We start from the raw sequence: 21,277 nt of genomic DNA on the forward strand, positions 1-21,277 counted from the left end.
CATTCCCTCAATCCCATTTAAACTGTATGTTAAACAGCAACAGGACGTAGGTGCTCTTGCAGTTTTCCCCATTGCTTGTCTTGAATCTTGCTGATGGGGTTCAGACCTATGCAGAATCGCAGTGGGGACAGACCGTCTCTTTCGTAAATTCCCATTTGCTGGTGTTTTGCCCCTCAGGTATTTCTGCCAATTACTTTCTGTATGTATTATTGTAAGGTCTACCTTACAATATAAAGTGCCTTGAGGCGACTGTTGTTGCGATTTGGCACTGTATAACTAAAATTGAAATTGAATTGAAATTTCTTTCTCCCCCTCATGTATTGAGCCATGTTTCGTTTCATCTTAGCCGCTGCGACACTTGGTTCAAGCCCAACAAGCTTCACCGAAGCTTCCATGGTGTGCTGAGGCAGGTCATTGGTCAATAGTTGTGATTGGTACCTTCTGGGTATCCTTGGTGATCGGAACTGTCCAGCCTTCATTTAGCCACTCTGCGTGGCTCTTGTCAATTAGCATCAGGTTTGTTTGTGCAGCTCATGGAGTTTAGTCAGCTTCAGCCAGTAGGTGTGAATCATGTCAGGACCTGGTGCTGTCCAACTCTTCATACTGGATACTTTTTCATGGATTTCTGCCACTTTAATGGTTAAAGGATCTTGTTCAGGAAAGTTGCTGTGTTTTGCTCTTAGATCCACTAGCAGCTGACCTTTTTTGTTATGGGTTGCATCCTTTCTGATATGCTCATCTAGTATCATTCTGTCTCTAGCCTGAGTGGTGGAGCTATTTGCTTGAATTATATGCGCATTCCAGTATTCCGTAATCTCATCCTTTGTTATTCCAGTAGCCCACTTCCGATCAGTATTTCATGGTTCCTCAAGTTGTGATGCAGATGGATATCAGAGCAGATGTCCATAGCATGTGATCATCCCAAATTTTATGCAACAAAACATCTTTTTACAAAGCACATACAAGCAGTTTACAACATAAACGCACAAAGCTAACTCAGTTTTTCACCAAAGTACTAGTCCTGATATCTGTCAGCATGTCTGTAGAGGAAACGCTTATTTCTTAAATCCAGCTTCACAGACAGTGTTAGGGCTCCATGGTCTAAATCGGCCTTTATGTATGCAATGTTTCATGCCCAGTTTAATGCTGACATTTAGAAATATTCAAGTGTTGCAGAAGAATATGAACAAAATGGAAAACTAACGACAGGAAGAGAATAGCTGGATAATTTGGTTTGTTTGGGTTTTTTTTTTTACATTTATTTATAGATTTTATTAAACTATTTGGATTTTTAAATCAAGAAAATAAACTTAAACTCTTATTTTCTTTTTTTCTATCAGGATCAATCTGATATCTGATCCCCATGAACCTGGCACCAGCTGTGTGTCCTTCAAGAGTGACCAATCAAAGGATTATGTTGAAACATTTAAATCAGGCCTCTGTCCTCCTGCAGAGAGGTAATGTGTGTCTAAATGTTGTTGTGACTCAGTGTTTATGAATAAATCCTCCACCATGATCATTGTCAACTCAGCTCTTTTTCACACACATTTCTATTTTCATATGTGAAGCAGTGTGTGTTGGAGTGTTTCCACGAGCACAGCAGTTAGAGTTTAAAGAGTGGATGTGGGAGGAGGCGTTTCTTTAGTGAAGAAAAAATGTAGTTGTTGTAGTCCTCTATCATCCAGTTTCATTCTCATTGAGACGGGATTTACAGTTCTCTCGCAAATGGTATCAAAGCAAAACCTCCTCCATCCAAGCCTCACATAAAGAACAATGTTAAAACGGCTGAAATTTAAAAAATGGAGGGTATCTTTACGCTGTCACCACATAATTATAACATATTCTACAAAGATGAAAATTTTATAGTTTGTATTACTTTTGTATTACTCTGGATATTAGTCCTGAGTTTAATTCCACCACCTAGCCGGGGTCTTTCTATGTGGAGTTTACATGTTCTCCCCATGTTTGGGTGAGTTCTCTCCGGGTACTTGCAGTTAGTGGTGTTAGGTAAGTTGGTCAATCTAAATTGCCCATAGGTCTGAATGTGAATGGTTGTCTGTGAAGGGTGTTAGCCCAGCAACAAATTGGCGACCTGTCGAGGGTGCAGCCTGCCTCTATGGTAGCTGGAAAAGGCTACACTCCCACATGACCCCTAAGCAGAAGGAAATGGATGGATGGATAATCTGGACCTTTGTACAGATGGCTCTCTATTTAAAACCCAGCAGTTCTTTGTTCCAACGATATAGATTCTGATATCTTGTGAGAACTGCCCTAGCATTAGCATAGACACACTTTAGAAATTATTGCTTTTTTGTTACTATTATTATTATTATTTTTTATGTCAAGGACCAGCATCTTGACTAATTGGTTATGTTTATTATTATTCTTCATCTTCATGATGCCTCCACAGAGTGGACCAGGAGAGCTCAGAGCTTCCCAGTGGTCAGGCTGCCCAGCAGCATCAAACACAGCTGGACTCCATATTTATGGTCTGTACATATACAACAACTATTTTTGTTGGATGAGGAGGCAGGGGTATTTGACAGACCTCTGCCTCCTCTAAACTGCATGACATAATTATATGTCATGCAAATACATGTCAAATGCTGGCTCTGTTTGTAGGGCCCAGTAAACTATTAGCTAAAAATTAGCTTCTTTCTAGCTAATTAGTAAGAATTATAGAAAAAAATATTCCTTGGTGCTTCATGAAATGTCTTCATCAAGTTTTTAAAAGAAGTCAAGGTTTGGATTTCATTAGGACTCTGGATATTACACATAATTGAATTGCTTTCTATGAATTTAGCCTTTACTGTGAACAGTTGGTTGTAAAACAGAGGTTGCAAAAATGTTCAACCCAGTGGTTGCATCAGGGTGTAATTAACATGTGGCAGAGGTGAGATGTCACATAACCTTGACATTAGCTGAATATCATATCTTTCATTTAAGAGCTCATATTTCCTTATTATATCAACCAATTCACTCGCAAACTGCAGGTTTACTTTTGGTTCCTAAAGTTTCTAACAATAGAATGAGATGAATAATTCTGAAGATCCTCTCCTGTTAAATCAGAGACCAGTTTGGTTTCAATAGAAAGACACCTGTCTTTTAAGGCTTCCAACTTTCATTTGTCCTTGTAGTTACGGTCAGTGGTGAGCTTAAGCTGAGAAACTTCTGATGATGCTTCTCTTTTCTAAGCTTCTCTCTGCACTCTCATTTATACAAATACTTCGTGTCTCTGTTCCACCTCTTGTCACTTGCATTTTGCTCTGTTGTCTCTCAGTATCTATGGCCCACCTCCCCACCCTCATTCAGGAAGTATTCCATTGCAGGTCTTGGAAGAAAAAATGATCACTTTTGTAAAAGAAGAACTTAAAAAGATACAGAAGGTTCTGAATCCAGATTACGCAGAATGCTCACAGAGTCAAACGGAGAATAACCAGGCATTCAAGGGTGAGGAAGAATGCCATAAGGACAGTAGAGAATCATTAGTAAACATCATACTGAACTTCCTGAGGAGAATGAAGCAGGAGGAGTTGGCTGATGAAGTGCAGAGCAGTAAGAGGATTTCTGAAATAATTTAAGCTGCTAGATAAACTGGGGTTCTAGTATTGATTCAATAAATACACATATATATTGAAAATATGTGCATATAATAATTCCTATTGATATTTTTGTCTATTGACTCATTTAGGAACTTTAATTAGGAACGCTGAGTGGACTAAGCATCAACTTAAATCTACTTTGAAGGAGAAGTTCCAGTGTGTGTTTGAGGGGATCGCTAAAGCAGGAAACCCAACCCTTCTGAATCAGATCTACACAGAGCTCTACATCACAGAGGGAGGGACTGCAGAGGTTAATAATGAACATGAGGTCAGACAGATTGAAACAGCATCTAAGAAGCTAGACAATCTGGAGTCTACAATCAGACATGAAGACATATTTAAAGGCTCACATGAAAAAGATGAACCAATCAGAACAGTGCTGACAAAGGGAGTGGCTGGCATTGGGAAAACAGTCTTAACACAGAAATACTCCCTCGACTGGGCTGAAGACAAAGCCAACCAGGACATCCAGTTCATATTTCCATTCACTTTCAGAGAGCTGAATGTGCTGAAAGAGGAAAAGTTCAGCTTGGTGGAACTTGTTCATCACTTCTTTACTGAAACCAAAGAAGCAGGAATCTGCAGCTTTGAAGACTTCCTGGTTGTGTTCATCTTTGATGGTCTGGATGAGTGTCGACTTCCTCTGGACTTCCACAAAACTGCAATCCTAACTGACCCTAGAAAGTCCACCTCAGTGGATGCGCTGCTGATAAATCTCATCAGGGGGAAACTGCTTCCCTCTGCTCGCCTCTGGATAACCACACGACCTGCAGCGGCCAATCAGATCCCTCCTGGATGTTTTGACATGGTGACAGAGGTCAGAGGGTTCACTGACCCACAGAAGGAGGAGTACTTCAGGAAGAGATTTAGGGATAAAAAGCAAGCCCACAGAATCCTCTCCCACATCAAGACATCACGAAGCCTCCACATCATGTGCCACATCCCAGTCTTCTGCTGGATCACTGCTACAGTTCTGGAGGATGTGATAAAAACCAGAGAGGGAGGACCACTGCCCAAGACCCTGACTGAGATGTACATCCACTTCCTGGTAGTTCAGGCCAAAGTGAAGAAGGTCAAGTATGACGGAGGAGCTGAGACAGATCCACACTGGAGTCCAGAGAGCAGGAAGATGATTGAATCTCTGGGAAAACTGGCTTTTGATCAGCTGCAGAAAGGAAACCTGATCTTCTATGAATCAGACCTGACAGAGTGTGGCATCGATATCAGAGCAGCCTCAGTGTACTCAGGAGTGTTCACACAGATCTTTAAAGAGGAGAGAGGACTGTACCAGGACAAGGTGTTCTGCTTCATCCATCTGAGTGTTCAGGAGTTTCTAGCTGCTCTCCATGTCCATCTGACCTTCAGCAACTCTGGACTCAATCTGCTGGAAGAACAAAAAACTTCCCAGAAATTTAAAACAATAGATCCTACATTCTTCTACCAGAGTGCTTTGAACAAAACCTTAGAGAGTCGAAATGGACACCTGGACTTGTTCCTCCGCTTCCTCCTTGGTCTTTCACTGCAGACCAATCAGGTTCTCCTACAAGGTCTGCTGACACAGACAAGAAGTAGCTCATTGACCAATCCCGAAACAGTTCAGTACATCAAGAAGAAGCTCAGTGAGAATCTGTCTGCAGAGAAAAGCATCAATCTGTTCCACTGTCTCAATGAACTGAATGATCTTTCTCTAGTGGAAGAGATCCAACAGTACACAAGTTCAGGAAGTCTGTCCACAGATGAACTGTCTCCTGCTCAGTGGTCAGCTCTTGCCTTCATCTTACTGTCATCAGAAAAAGATCTGGAAGTGTTTGACCTGAAGAATTACTCAGCTTCAGAGGAGGCTTTTCTGAGGCTGCTGCCAGTGGTCAAAAACTCAAATACAGCACTGTAAGTAAATTTGTGCTCATCCCTTCATTTTCAAAATACTTAACGGAGAATCCATCCATTTTCTCCTACTTATCGGGTCACGAGGTGTAGAGTGGGTGGAAGTGCTGGAGCCTATCCAATCACCCTTAACGGTGGGAGTCAGGGTATACCTTGGGCTTTTCACCAATCTAATGCAGGATTAACAAAGAGAAACAGACAAGTATTCATACTCAATTACTGAATTAATCTTAAAGTAAAGTTGATTCTGTTCATATGGACGTAATAGTCTCACTGGGAGGGACGTTTTGTCATTCAAGTGACATCTTCAGTCTCAGATGACAACAATAGGTTTTAGGTAAACCATAGTGGATTTTTTTGTCAGAAATGTTATTGTGTTTCAGACTTGGTGGCTGTAACCTCTCAGAGAGAAGCTGTGAAGCTCTGACCTCTGTTCTCAGCTCACAGTCCTCTAATCTGAGAGAGCTGGATCTGAGTAACAACAACTTGCACGACTCAGGAGTGAAGATGCTCTCTACAGGACTGCAGAGTTTGTGTTGTACACTGGAAACTCTCAGGTAAGCAAACTTTTCCACTTTAATTCAAAAAGTCAGAATTTCTGGATAATTATTATTGCATGTACAGCTAAACTTTAGAAAAATGTAAAATTACATTTTGACATTTTACATGCATGATGAGATTCTTATTTGCTATCTAAAAATGTTTGATGTGCAAATTCTGTTTTAGATTTGTTTGTATAAATTACTTAGGCAATGATCATTCAGAGATTTAGGGCCATTTGTGTTCAAAGCATTTTAGTTTCCTTTTATTGTTATGAACCTTAAAGTCAGGGCTGAGATAGGACTGTAGAAAAATAGGAGAAAGCAACATTTGGCATTTAACTAGATTGCCAAAAAAAAAGTATATTGTACATACATCCACAGAGATGCTGAGACACATTTGTCAGTGATTTTTCCTGAGGTCACCTGGTATTTTGGGCTCTAAAACACAAGTAGAGTCTTGATTAGTGATCCAGCAAAAAGAGTTAACTTGTCAAACAGTAATTCTGCAAATGTACTACTTGTAAAGTTAGGGAGACTAAAAAACTTGGATGAGTGACATGGACTGAAAATGCTATGTCCAGATACAAAAATCAACAAGACTGTGTCTACAAATTATGGAACAACTGAAGTTGGGAAGACTTTTTTTTTTTTTTTTTTAATTCTAGTGAAAAAATTTCCAAGAATCTGCAGAAATCTCAGGTGGCACTGTCCTGATGTGGTTGTGGACCCATGCAGTAATTTTCAAGAAGAAATCAAGTCTGTTGTTAATACAGTGCCAACTCAGACCCAAAGATAACAAGCATCCAGTATTAAATTAGTTTAGTCTGTTTACCCTGCGCACAGACAATCTGAAGGAATCATTTGCTGAAAACCTGGACTGGAGTAGAAAGTTTACTAGAAAATGTGAGTGCATCTTAATGGACAATCTCTACTACGGCCAACACTAAAAACCAATCAACAGATCTACACCATATCAACAGTGATCCTTGAAATTTTTGGCTACAAGACAAACATCCACAAGGAGAATTACCCTCCATGAAGGGGTATAGAGGCCAAGATGAACCATAAAGGAAAGTTTGTCAACTATCAGAACTGCAGCAAAGACATCCCTGAAATACAAAGCAATAAGGCCTTACCTGATGATAAGCTAACTGCCTAAAGAAGCATATCAGAGAGTAAGAAGCCAGTAGAATAAATCAGCTGTTTTCACATGAAACCTCCAGGGTGCGTTGCTACCAGCACGTGAACAATATGAGCATGGCAGCCATTCCTGTTCTGCATTCTGCCATCAACAGCTGGCTACAGATGCCAGTCATGGAATGGAGCAGTTAATGACCACGTCTTCCAAATCGATGACCTCAAGCTGTATGCCAGGGAAACAACCAAATATATGTGTAGGTGTTCCTAATATTAGGCCAGATTGATCTATGAACTGCACTCATTAGTTAAAGGCATCTGTATTGTTATTGGTATGAATTTAGAAAAAAAACAAGCCCTTTTTTTCCTTGATATCAATTTGATACAGAAATGTACAGTTATGCACGAACTACATATAGTTCCTAGAGTTTTCAAAAGTAGATGTGGATTATTAAAAAAAAAAGAGACAACAAATATTATAGTTGTAGTTGTCTCACTATGGTAAATGGCCTGTATTTATATAGCGCTTTATTAGTCCCTAAGGACCCCAAAGCGCTTTACATATCCAGTCATCCACCCATTCACACACTGGTGATGGCAAGCTACATTGTAGCCACAGCCACCCTGGGGCGCACTGACAGAGGCGAGGCTGCCGGACACTGGCGCCACCGGGCCCTCTGACCACCACCAGTAGGCAACGGGTGAAGTGTCTTGCCCAAGGACACAACGACCAAGACTGTCCAAGCTGGGGCTCGAACCGGCAACCTTCCGATTACAAGGCGAACTCCCAACTCTTGAGCCACGATCGCCCACTATAAATAAAGCAAAAGAAAACTGAAGAAAATGAGAAAAAAAATGAAGTACATAAGAGAGCTGTCTATTGATGAATTGTTGTTTGGTGTATTTTCAGTCTGTCAGGCTGTCTGATCACAGAGGAAGGCTGTACTTCTCTGGCTTTAGCTCTGAGTTCCAATCCCTCTCATCTGAAAGAGCTAGATCTGAGCTACAATCAACCTGGAGACTCAGGAATAAAACTGCTGTCGGCAGGATTGATGGATCCATCCTGGAGACTAGACACTCTCAGGTATGAGGAGAATGTCTAATAGAAGAGGAGGAGCTGGGAACATTTCTTTCCCTTTTTCCTATGCTCACAAAAGAAACATTAGTCCACTTTGTCAAGAAAATTGAGAGATACTTACAAATTGGGACACCAAGAACTTGCCCAGGAACAATAATTTTAACTGGCTATAGCTCTATGCTGTCTTCACTAAAGTTTGTTGCAGGCAACGTAATTTCAGCTATACAGCTAGCTTAACATTCTTTATTCCCAGCACTTCATCCTCCAAGAAACAGGCTGCTTGTTGTGTTTGGCAGGATTCAATGATGAAAATAAATTCTCTAACATTGCTCTAATGAAAGATACATGACCACAAATTAAGCATCTGCTGAAAAAAATACAAGCATCTACCTGCCTCCATGTGATTTAACTCAAAATAGTGTCAAAACTTACTAATACACATTAAATGTATAGGAACTTACGGATGAAGCCGATATTGTGGACTTTAACAGCAGGATTGCAGAGATTGCCATCAGATTACAAATGTTTTTACTGCAGCAGCTAAAGACCACACTACTTCCTGTAGACCACTTCCTCTACAAAAAAGACATTCTGCTTAGTTACCACTAGGTGGTAGTAACACTTCTTAAACAACTATAATATGTCTGTTCCATGACACTCCCTGCCTGGCATATTAACCCTTTAAGGCCGGTCGGAGCGGGCACGCTCCTTTTTGCATAATTGTACTAGGAGTTGTACTTACATGTTATGCCATCAGCTTTTCCCAGGTCACGGTTTCCTTCCACATATAGCTTTGCAAAAACTGCATGAAAAGCACTTGCAGCAACAAAAACATAATATTCCAGAAACACGCTTTGCCGATCCGATCAGCTGTTTGTAACACTTCCTACGTCCATCAGCGCGAACTATCGCATGTCCGCCGTGAACTGCCTGAAACCGGAAGTGACGTCATTTTGGGGAAATGTAGTTTTTTACCATCAGGACCTTATGAGCCTATACTTGTGTTTTTAAAAGTTATGTTTGACTTTATGACTTTCTGTGTCGTTTTTGGGATGCTTAGGACTCATTGCACTGCTGGAGATAGTTTATTTTGATGCATATGCTGTTTGTTTGTTTTTTGCGAAATTTGCATTATAATATTTATTTTGGTTTCTCCTGCAGTATATAAAAATTGGTGTATTTCAAAAATAAAACTGTGAAGACACTTAAAATAAATTTCCTGTGGTGGGAAACTATTTTGTGCAACTTTTTTGTATTTACAGTTTTGAGGGATACGCCTCTTAAATTTCTCTAACTAGAAATATATGTTAAAAAAACAAAAACGATTTTAAATGTTTTTGTAGTTTATGGCACTTTTTTGCAATTTATGTAATTACTATGCACTTAATGCATACATATTATTAAAATCTGGGCTATAATGGTTGTATTGATATATATCAACTTGAAATGCTCCCAAAAATTGCACTACAACATGTAAAAATATAATATAAGCTCTGGCGGACAGAAAGTCATAAAGTCAAAGATAACTTTTAAAAACACCAGTATAGGCTGATGAGGCCCTGATGGTAAAAAAAACTACATTTCCGCGAAAATGACGTCACTTCCCTTTTCGGGCAGGTAATGGCGGACATGCAAAAATTCGCGCTGACGTCTATTCCAACGTAGGAAATGTTACGAACAGCTGATCGGATCGGTAAAGCGTGTTTCTGGAATATTATGTTTTTGTTGCTGCAAGCGCTTTTTATGCAGTTTTTACAAAGCTGTATGTGGAAGGAAACCTAGGACGAGCTGATGGCATAACATGTAAGTACAACTCCTCCGGTTTTATATGCAAAAAAAATTATTGCGCTAGCTTACGTGGTTGCAGTGCTACCGGGATTTTAAAATAGTTACGCAAAACAGAGCATGCCCGCTCCAACCGGCTTTAAAGGGTTAAACAACTATAATATGTGCATTCCATGACAAGCTCATTATTTAGTGACAGTTTTGACCTTGATTTAGATTAGATTCGATTCTTTGAATACCGGGTGCTAAGATGCATTAATTAGAGTTTAGACAGAAAAGAGACTAGTTTTCATGCTACTGGGTCTGGTGACACAGTATTTGTGTTTTGATTTATTATGATTCATCCCACATAGCATGCAGGTATGGCACGGATCTGGTGTCAAGCCAGCACTGCTGGCTGACTTCTGGCATGGTAAGTCGAACATCATCCAGATATGGGCCAGGCGTGGCATAGATGGCACTTTATATGTGATGGCATGCCATATCTGGCTCGATTGTGGTTTGGTTTATGTGGCCCAGGCTCATAGAAAATGGGTCACATAAACCCATTATCTATGAGCCTGGGCCAGATCTGGCATTAAACTGGCACTTCTGACTGACTGGTGTCATGGCAGGGTGTATATCGACCAGAAGTGGGCCAGGTCTGACAATGATGACACTATTTATGTTCCTATTTTCCTATTTTAGTTAGAAGACCCAAATGCCATGTTGCAATACTATACTGCTGTGGTAGCCAAAGTTTCAAATGCAGGTTTGACAGAATTGTGAGTGTACACTTTATACAAAAACCTAGTTAGGGTTTACTCATGTTTACCTCTGGGTGACTGTATACTCAGAAGGTAGAGCTGAGCTGAAACTGTTTTGGGCCAGCACAGGACCAGCACTGTGTTTGTAAATGGCCTTGTGCTGGCCCATGTCTGGGCCTCCTCTGGCAAATCTGATGAGGGCCACTAAAGGGTAGGGATGGGTATCGTTTAGGTTTTATCCAATACCGGTGCCAAACCAGTACTTTTGAAACGGTGCCGGTGCTTAAACGGTGCTCAAACCGGTGCTTAAAGAATGGAGAACACAAACTTTGTCCAAAAACCTCTCATGTTCAGCTGGGTTTTTTTTGTAAATGTTAGCCTTTTCTGCAGCTATAGGCCATATATGGTATCACTCTTGGCTGGAAGCAGTGCTTAAACAATGGAAAAAAACACAAACTTTGTCCAAAAACCTCTCATGTTTAGCTGTTTCCCACTTTTTCTTTGGTCATTTTAGCCTTTTTGGCCAGGGTGAAGGGAGTATCTGCCATCAAACAAGAAGACAGCCGCATGTAGCTATGATAATGTTAGCTAGTTCACCTTACATGCATTAATGTAATAACGTGGTTAGCCTACTCAATGTAAATTACACACGAACAACATTAAGCTACTCACTCAGAGAAGAATGGCTGCTGCTGCCATCATCATTCTCATTATTTCTGCTACACTGACAGGGCTAGGGGCCAGGACTCTACTCTTGGGGTTTTTGGGGGATGTTGCAAACTCCGGGTCTGATAACAGGCACCACACCCGCAGTGGATGTGCACGGTGTGAGGTCTCGCAGCAAGCTATCAAATACGGCGCATTTCTCGGTTTTTAAAAAAAACGCTATGTGTCGCCAGGTGTTTCATCAGATTCGAGGTTTTACCTCTTTTGCACAGTATCACAGTATCACCTTAAAGCACTTGTTGCACGCTGCTGAGTTTGCATCTTTTGCTGTGAAGTACAGCCAGACTTTTGACCACTTCGCCTTGGGCATTTTTAATCTGTAGCTCTGCTCTAAAAGGATGTACTTACCTGGGCCCGCCTACTATCCTCGGAAATGTAAAGTGATTGGCTAGAATCTAAAGTGTATGACATCACAGGAAAAAAAAAAGCACCGAAATGTGCGCTGCTTTTCGGTCTGGTTACTACCATTTATGACAGAACCGATACCGGTACCCATCCCTACCAAAGGGCTGTCATTTTTTGCAGTATGTGTGCCATGTGTAAGCACGTTGTGTGGGCCAGATCAATTTTGCTATGTGGGATGATTGTGTTTAGTGTTAGTTCCTAGGGTTTTTTTTCCTTTGCCTTCCCAGTGTTCCTTGTTTAGTTATTTTTCTCCCCATGTCCCTTCTATATCTCCAAGTCAGTCGTGTCTCTGTCTCAGTGTGTTCTCTGCGTCTTTGTGTTTCTCTCATGTTTCTTGTTTTAATTTGGCAGTCCCATGGCCCTTGTCAGTGCATCTAGTTTTTATTTCCTGCTCGCATTATGTTTGAATTGTTTGTATATTTATTTGTATGTTTCATTTGTACAACGCCGCTGTGCTGTGTGTGTCTCCATCATTCTCCCAGTGTTTCCAATTTCTGTCTTCAGACTAGAGCACAGATCCTCAGAACTTCCAGAGAACAGAACTTCGATTACACCCATGTCTTGAACTGCTTGTTGGTGTTTGGGCGAATTAAAATGAGAGTGGAGGAGAATAATTGTTTTAACTTACTAAATGCAATGTCAGGCTCATTGCCCAGCCTAGTTGCTGCCCCCCTCACTCATCTCACCTCTTCTAAGTTCCTGATGAACCGTTGATAGAAGTTAGCAAACCCGAGGAATCGCTAGAGTTGCTTTTGTGATGTTAGTCGGATCAAGCTTCGTCTATCCCCCTGCCAAGTTATAGCCCAGGAATGAGACTGAAGGAGCATGTAATTTGCACTGTTTGGCACTTTTCTTTCACATACAGCTGATTCTCTAGCAGCTGCTGCAACACAGAGGATATCATCAAGATAAACAAAGACTAAAATGTTCAGAAAATTCCTGAGCACCTCATTCATTAGGGCTTGGAAGACAGCAGGGGCATTAGTTGATCCAAGTGGCATTTAAAGTTTCCTAAAGGGACACGTTTTCCACTCATGTCCCTTCTGCATCTGCATATGGTGATAGGCACTCCACAGAGCCAATTTGGTAAAAACCAAGGCCCCCTGAAGAGACTAAAGGCAAAGTTAATGAGTGTAGGTTGGTATTTTTCTTTTATAATGATGTCATTCAGACCCCCAAAATCTACACACAGCCAAAGCAACCAGTTTTTCTTAGCCAGAAAGAAAAATCCAGGCAAATGTGTAAAAGGACATGTTGTCACGAGGCAAACCGTGTGGGATTTAATAAAGGACCTAAGATGCAGGCAGCTTCTGATGTGAGTGAGCTTTATTACACCTAAGGACAGAACCCAAGGAAAACCTATACTGGGAAAAACTAACCAAAGACAGACTTGAAACCTAGAAACCTGAAACCAAGATGCAGGGAGACACAGGGAAATGATGCAGGAAAAAACACATGAACCAGCGACGAGCACGAGATGACACACACTATAAATACACAGGCAGGCACATGAGGGAACGAGGAACAGGTGGCAACACAGCTGGGACTAATTGGGGAAGATGAGACAAGGGCTGTATCCCAGTCTGCAGCCTTAAAGTACGCAGCCTCAATGATCCTCAAGGGTCGCGTACTTAAAGACAGCTAAGGCCGGAAGTGCGAGGCTTGTGAAATGGGACGCTCTAGCCTCTGTTGCGCTGCCCAGGTTGCCTAGCAACCATGATACTAACAGCTGGAAACATGTCATACAGCTTTGTTTGACAGAAATGAAGGAGAAAAGCTTTTGTTCATTTGTTTGTTTGTTTCTACATGAGCTTTGATCATTCTCTGTAAGATTAAGCTCAGTTATTGAACGGCGTATATTTTAAGGTAAAGGCTGTAAAACCAAGTTAGTACAAACGTCACTTATGTCACATAACTTTGCCGACATGTGGCCAACAGTAATGTTTAATGTTCTTTCTTATTAAACATTTGCACATAAATAAGTGACATAATATTCAGTACTTACTTAAAGTTTACTCTTCGGGCGCCCCTCATCCGCCGTTTTTTTTCGGCAAAATTATCCACACCCACCACCGCGCTATGCATTCTGGGATATATTGGGCCACGAAGTCTACACCGCCACGTCCTTAAAATTCAGGGAAATTAAGGACGCATTTGAGGGCCGCATTTTGAGCAGCCTTCGAATTGGGACAGCCTTCGTCGCGTCGCGGTGACGTAATCGGCCTTAAAATGCGGCCTTTAAGGCTGCAGACCCTGAATTGGGATACAGCCAAGGAAGCAAAATACAATACACTAACATAAGACAGACCTTCAAAGTAAAACAGGAAATACACCGAGACTCAGACAGGAGGGGAAGAAAGAGAACACTGAGGGGCACGAGGGAGAGCATAGACATAACGGGCTGGGGAAACATGGAATAAAACACAAGGAGGGGAAAAAAGGCACCTAAACACTAATACAGGGAGAAAGACAGAAGGGGTGTATCTCTCCCTCACTTTACTGACAAAAGTATTCACTCCTTTATGTTCACACGCATATGAACTTGAGTGACATCCCATTTTTTTATCCACGAGTTGAATATGACGACAGCCCACCTTTGCCACTATAACTTGAACTCTTCTGGGATGGCTTTCCAAAAGTTTAGGAATGTGTTTGTGAGAATTTTTCAGCATCCTTCCATTTGTTTATTTTATAGGTCAAACATTAATGCTGAAGGGAAATGCCTGGATCAATCTCTCCGATCTAATTCATCCAAAAGGTGTTTCCTTTTTTGGAAGTGGCTGTAGCTCAGGTGGTAGAGCAGGTCAGCTACTGATTGGAAGGTCGGTCGTTTGATCCCTGGATCCCCAAGTTGTATGCCAAATATTTGTGTTATGTTGGTTAATTAGAAAGCCATTAATTAAAGAGGAAAGCTTGACTGCTTTGGAAGGGTAGAAAATTGCTATTAAAGAATCTGTCTGTTTACCATTTACCATTCTTGGGTTGACTTCAGGACCCTGTGTAAGCCAGTCAAGTTCTTCGACACCAGACTCACTCATCCACGTCTCCTGGGCCAGCTGGAGGCATGGGTCTCTGGTGGTTTGGGTGTGGAAGGCTACTGAACTTCATTTTTGCATTGGAGCACAGTCATGTTGGAAAAGGAAGGAGGCTTCCCCTAACCTTTCCTACAATGTTGGCAGCATAAATTGTCCAAAATGTCTTAGCATACTGAAGCATAAAGTGCTAATTTTGGCGATACCAAGAGGTTGAGCCCAATCCTGAAAAACAACCTCACACAAATTCCCTAATGCTTCCATCTTTATTTTAAGATTTTTTTTTTCCTGGACTTTTTGAACATCCTATAAAGATGCCACATTTACAATGATACTAGGTTTTTCAACTATTCTAACATGCATGCTTCCCTTAGGTACTTTATTTTAAACACCTGTGGCAATGAATGTTATTGGAACACCTAAATTCGATGATTTAGATGGGTGAATTTCATGGGTGTATACTCAATATTAAGTATGGAGTATTATGTTGAGAAACTGATATTATTATGATATCTTCAACTGGTGGGGGAGATTGTCACATCTTGCAGGAGCTTTCCTCTCTTCAGGAACTCTCTCTGCAGGAAGGGGAGATATAGAAGAGGTGGAGGAAGATCTCAGCCTGGGCGTCTATTGTCTTATGTAGTCTGGAAGATGAGTGGATGGTGGGGTGGGTGCAGTTTTCTCTGTGGTGGGGTTGGGTGGACTGTCCTGGGCTCTGTGGGGCCGGGAGGCGCTGCTGCACTGGTCCCCGGTCTGGATGGGCCTGGGCCCCCTTTCCCTGGCGGGTCGCGGAGTATGGGGGTGCCTACTGGGGTCAGCGGGGGAGCTGGCCCCAGGGAGGGGTCACTTGCCCCTCCCTTCCTTCCCTCCCCATCTCCAGCTGCCTCCCTCTTCCCGCTCCACCACAACCACCCACACATGCAGGACCTTGGAGTAGGGGTATGTCACCAGGGTGCAGAGGAGGCTACCCCCCCCCCCGTCCCCTTCTGGCTGCCTCTGCCTCAATTTTATCCCACAACTTAGACATTCACATTACTCACACTCTCATTACACATACATATAGGATCTTGGGGTGGGCACGATACACGGAATCCAAAGTACCATCAGGGTGTACACCCCACCCCTGGCATCGTTGCCCACCTCTCAATGTTAAATACACGTAGACATTGAGGGCCAGCAGGAGGGACCATGCGCTTACCTGCTGCTCTCTGGCAGGTAGCTCCATGCCCTCCTGGGTTTTAAATGCACCTTAGAACACACATGCATCAACACTACAATGAGCGGGTGGAGGGAGGTTTGGAGTCTTCTCTCACCCCCATTCTCTGCGACCTGCTGGAGCGAGGGGGCTAGGAGGAGGAGTTGGCCGTCCGACTGCGGTCTGGAGTGTGGGGCCTCCCTGCTGCTGCGGAGTCGGGGCGGTCTGCCTCTCCCCACCGCAGGGAAAAGGGTAACACCACCTGGGTCTGGGTGCAGTTCCCCCCTCCAGGGGCAAGGGTACCTAGACCCGGTTTGTAGAGTACGCTTGGGGAGTGTGATCGTGTGTACAGCGTCTCTTTATGTCTGTCTCCACGTTGGTTGAGTGTGGAGTAAGTGCATATGAGAGCATGAGGGTGGGAATGGATGTTTGTATCTGTGTGTGCCTGTATGTCTGTGTCTATATGTCAGGTTGGGTATCAGACGCCACCTCTCTGGGGACATCTCAGGCCCTCCAAGGTTTGGAGGCCTATCTCCACCCACCACCACTTCCCCTGCCAGTGGCGGACTCCCTCAGACATCGGTGCGTTGGTGGTTCTTTGTGTCTGGGGATGGGCGTCCAGGTACACGCCGGCTCACTCCTTGGCGGCCGCTTATCGGGGCCTGGAGCCTGGGGCTCGCTCGGGCCACTTCAGAGGTGGGGTGCCTCCGGCCTCTCGGCCTGGGGCTCGGTCACTCAGGCACAGCTGGCTGCCGGCGGAGCTCACGGGCGCGTCACTGCAACTCCCCCTGGCTTCTGCTCCGCGGCTGCTGAGTGAGCCCTCATCTGGGACTCTCCTCAGCTCTTTCTGGGACAGTGGCGCGGCTGCCCCTCTGTTGGTCTTCCTTGGTCTCTTGTGTTCTGGGGGCCTCTGGATGTCTGGAGTTTTGATCTCCTCCATACCTGCTTCATGCCCTGGAGGGCGGGGCTGTGGCCCCCACACACCCTCTAGCAGATCATTACATGAAGGAACCTTTTAAAAAAGACAAGCGCGTCCATGCTCACAGGTGTACACACGGGTGATCACACCCACAAACTACACCCCTTTTGGCTCCTACCTCAAAGCACACTGTGTTCTGTTGATCTTATGTGCTGCACAATAATGTTTAATATTTAGTATTTACTGTCATATTCCCATATATCATTGTGATGTTGTTTATTCTATTACTCTTGTTCTCTTCTGCTTGTTTTCTTTTTTCTTTCTCAACAGGTGATCCAGGTGATCGATATATGCATTTTTTTTTTCCTTTTTATTTTTTTTTATTTTTAAAAAAAAAAATTTTCCTGCCCATTCTGTTGGTTTTTGTTTTTTGCCCTTCTCCCCCGTCCCTCTCCTCAGCTGTTTCTCTTTCCCTCTTTCTTTCTCTCCTTCTTTCTCCAGTCAAGTCTGTCCCGTATACAGCAAGTGAAAATAAAATAAACAATAAAAGGTGAATCAAATAGACCATTACGGCAAGGCTGGGATGGTCAATTTGGTAAAGTAAATCCGTTGGGCATCTTTCTTTGCCTTTAGACAATAATTCTGATGGCAAAAGAGCCAAACGGGACAGGCAAAAAAAAAAAAAAGAGAAACTGATATTATAAGATAACTCTGTAATGTGATCTACGAAAATATGAATCAGTTGATTTTAAAGGAACCTCTCTCACAGAGCTCTGCAAAAGTTTCCCGGAAGGACCAGTAAGTCCCACATTTATCTAAAAAGTGGTGGTCATACGTAATGTAGATTGTTCCTTGCTGACTGAAGGAGTAACTTTCTGAAGGTAATCAGTAAAGTGAGACAAAGGATTATGATGACCACGGAAGAGTTTGGCAAGTCCTTCAAAGGACTAACAGATCCAGGATCAGTCCAAATCATACAGATCCATGTATGATTGAAGTTAATTTGTGAAAATGTTGGACTATTCCTTTATCAATGTCTAACAGTACGTGTATGAGAGCGATGTAATGTCCATGTGTGCATGCTGAAAGAGACTGTGCTGGTCTGACCCCCCCCCCCCCCCCTCCTTTCAGAGTGGAGCCTGCTGGAGTCCAATGGTTGAGACCAGGTCTGAGGAAGTGTAAGTGTGTTTTTAATGTGATTCATGAAAACAAAGCAGCACACATTCAACCATCTTCAAACTGTCACATCACTCATTCACATCACTGTCAGGAGTCATCATCAAAGTGTCAATCAGTGAACAGATGATGGATCAATAACTGCAGCTGGATTGTGTTTGTTCTCTCATCAGATTCCTGCCAACTCACAATCGACACAGACACAGTTCACACAAAGCTCCAACTGTCTGACAACAACAGGAAGATGACATATGTGGAGGAGGTTCAATCATATCCTGATCATCCAGACAGATTTGATCGACTTACTCAGCTGCTGTGTAGAAATGGTCTGACTGGTCGCTGTTACTGGGAGGTCGAGTGGAAAGGAACGGTTCTCATATCAGTCACTTACAGAAGAGTCAGAAGGAAAGGAAACAGTAAAGCGTGTATCTTTGGATGGAATGATCAGTCCTGGTGTCTGTACTGCACTAATGATGGTCCTGATTCTGTCAGGCACAACAACAAAGGAATATCCATCAACTCTTCTTCCTCTGTCTCTAACAGAGTAGCAGTGTATGTGGACTGTCCTGCTGGCACTCTGTCCTTCTACAGAGTCTCCTCTGACACTCTGATCCATCTGCACACCCTGAAAACCACATTCACTGAAACTCTTTATCCTGGATTTAACCTCTGGTTTCCTGGTGCCTCAGTGAGTCTGTGCTGAATTGAATGTAAAGAGTGTCCTCCTGTTAGATAAACACTCTGACTGTACATGTCTCTCTTTCACTCAGAAACACGTTTTCAGATTCATGGATTCAATCAGTTGATGTTTTAAACTGTTCTTGTAAACTTCTTCCTCTTCAGTCCTTTAAAGATGGAAGCTCCCATTATTCCAGGCTCCACATGCTGTTTTTTCTGATTTTTCCACTCAAAGCTTCACAGTGAGTATCAGTATGTTGTGTTTCTCTGAAGCTCAGTTCACAACCAGCTCCTCTGCATTTTCAACAAGTCTGAGCTCATTAAAATGAATCCAAATGTTTGATTTCTCTTTCTTAATGGGATTTTTCCAAACTCTTGTTGGGATGGAATTATTTGAAGTGCCGCAATTCCATGATTTGAATTAACTAAAATGCCATATAACTGTATAGTGTAGTATCAAGTAGACACGGCCCTGGAAAATAAAGGCATTAGACTACGTGTCCTTGGGGGTTAGAATGCTGTAGACTCTTGCCCACGCTTGCCTGGGAAAAGCAGATAACAGGGGACCATCTTCTAGTGGAAAGTTAGTGAAACACTGTTGTTTAGGCTAGAATGAGAGAGCTGGTAATATAACCGTTAGGGGCACACCACCCTTTTGAGATCCCTGGCAATGTGTCATGGAGGATGCATCTTCCTTCTAGAAGTAATTGTGTAAGAGAATAAAATGTGAAATGGTCTACTGAGTAGTGTTTTGTCTTCCATCGGATGCCTATGAGGAATCAAAAAGTGTTGAAGTGTTGATATTTAACACTCTCCACGTGCTCTTACTGTTTCACTCATCATTGGAAGCTCATTATTTGAAAATGTTTCAGCCAGCTGAAAATATTGGATTGTACTGAGGAATCATAATGCATGTGGCTTATCTAATAAATATTAAAGGCTACATTACCATTTAAAACTGAACACTTGGGAGTGTTTCCTGAAAACCCTCTCTTGTCTGATCATTTCCTGATAACATTTCAATTTACAATAATTGACACAGCAGCGGGGAGTAGACTCCATCACAGTAGATGTTGGGTCTGCGCTTGCAGGTGTTAAATTATAATATTATTTTATGCCATGTTAGACCCCTAATTAAAGATTGTGAATTATTATGTAGTCTTAGTTGGCATTATTCTCCTGAATTAGAAGAAGCTGATAACTATTGCATTAGTTAAACTGATTTGCGTTACATTAGACTGCTGATTTATTGTGGATGAATGATATTGGTTTATGATGTTATAAGAAATACTGTTTGCAGAAAGTCATCGCCTTATTTGTCTGATTAGAAGAGAACAGAGCATGCTGGAGTTTTCTGCCCCATCTCAGCAGGAGCAGATAAACAGGGAGCCAAGGTCGCAGCTTAGGCGCCGTGTGAGAGAAAGCATGTGAATGTTTAGGCTTTTATGATAAGGTGGGGGCACCAGAGGCTATAAGATTTTGATCAATGCTCCACCATTTTGAGATCTGAGGCTGTCTGCGTACAGTGTCCATCTCCCACGCGTGTGATCATTAAAATCATCGTTTGACTTAACCCGGCCGGACCAGTGTTGTTATTGTGGTTTTTCCTCTTGTCTCCATCCCCAATTTTGAACTCGTAACACAGGCCACGCTGGTTCAGAGATTTTTCACCTGTCAACAAAGCAAGACAAACAGCTCAACCAGTTTTTAACTTGTGGCGCAAGGGAAGCCAATCGGAACCAGGCTCTTGGAGCTAAACCCTCCACCTGTTTTCAGCCAACTCCGACCCTGGCCTCCGTTCACAGTCCTTCTTTTGAATGCAGTTACAGTTTACACAAGCACCACCCACTGTAAAACCCATATAGTCATAAAAGGTTAAAGCACTGTGTGTGTGGGTGTGTGTGTCTCTGTATATGTGACTTCTTGCCACACAATACATGCTTACAACTGTTTAACCACATTTCTTAGTTATCCAAAGGTAATCTCCCCACACCCGTATGTGGCTTAACCTCTTTAATGGCTCACCATACACAAGCATCGGTGAGCCCCTAAATGCCCGGGAGTAGGGATGGGTACCGGTGTCCGGTGCCATGATGGCACCGGTTCTGACATAAACAGGTAGTAACCAGACGGAAAAGCAGCGCACATTTCGGTGCTTTATTTCGGTGCTTTTTTTTTTCCTGAGCTGTGATACACTTTAGATTCTAGCCAATCATTTCACGTTTCCGAGGATAGTAGGCGGGTCCAGGTTCCAACTTCTGCAATCTGGTAGAAGGTTCCGCATCTTCCGGGCAAGGACAGAGAGACTCAAGAGGAGCTTCTATCCCCAAGCCATCCGGGCCCTAAACACACACACCCGCCCTCTCACATCA

The 21,277-nt window shown here is 42.7% G+C and overlaps 1 protein-coding gene across 3 annotated transcripts in view; it reads left to right on the forward strand.

Annotated features, from left to right (window-relative positions):
- LOC120738117 (protein NLRC3-like) overlaps window positions 1-21,277 on the forward strand; it is a 281,780-nt gene that overhangs the window by 142,421 nt on the left and 118,082 nt on the right. For 2 of the 3 annotated variants that reach the window (XM_040039200.1, XM_040039183.1), the window contains exons 3-10: window positions 1,341-1,457; window positions 2,411-2,489; window positions 3,330-3,555; window positions 3,692-5,489; window positions 5,870-6,043; window positions 8,076-8,249; window positions 18,183-18,229; window positions 18,401-18,959. In XM_040039200.1, the coding sequence (XP_039895134.1) occupies window positions 1,341-1,457; window positions 2,411-2,489; window positions 3,330-3,555; window positions 3,692-5,489; window positions 5,870-6,043; window positions 8,076-8,249; window positions 18,183-18,229; window positions 18,401-18,930 (3,145 nt within the window). In that variant the 3' untranslated portion in view covers window positions 18,931-18,959. The remainder of the gene's footprint in view (window positions 1-1,340; window positions 1,458-2,410; window positions 2,490-3,329; window positions 3,556-3,691; window positions 5,490-5,869; window positions 6,044-8,075; window positions 8,250-18,182; window positions 18,230-18,400; window positions 18,960-21,277) is intronic. The other variant, XM_040039192.1, reaches the window with a different exon arrangement.

This window comes from Simochromis diagramma, unplaced genomic scaffold, assembly GCF_900408965.1.
Source record: "Simochromis diagramma unplaced genomic scaffold, fSimDia1.1 OVJJ01000105.1, whole genome shotgun sequence".
Classification (NCBI taxonomy): Eukaryota; Metazoa; Chordata; class Actinopteri; order Cichliformes; family Cichlidae; genus Simochromis; species Simochromis diagramma.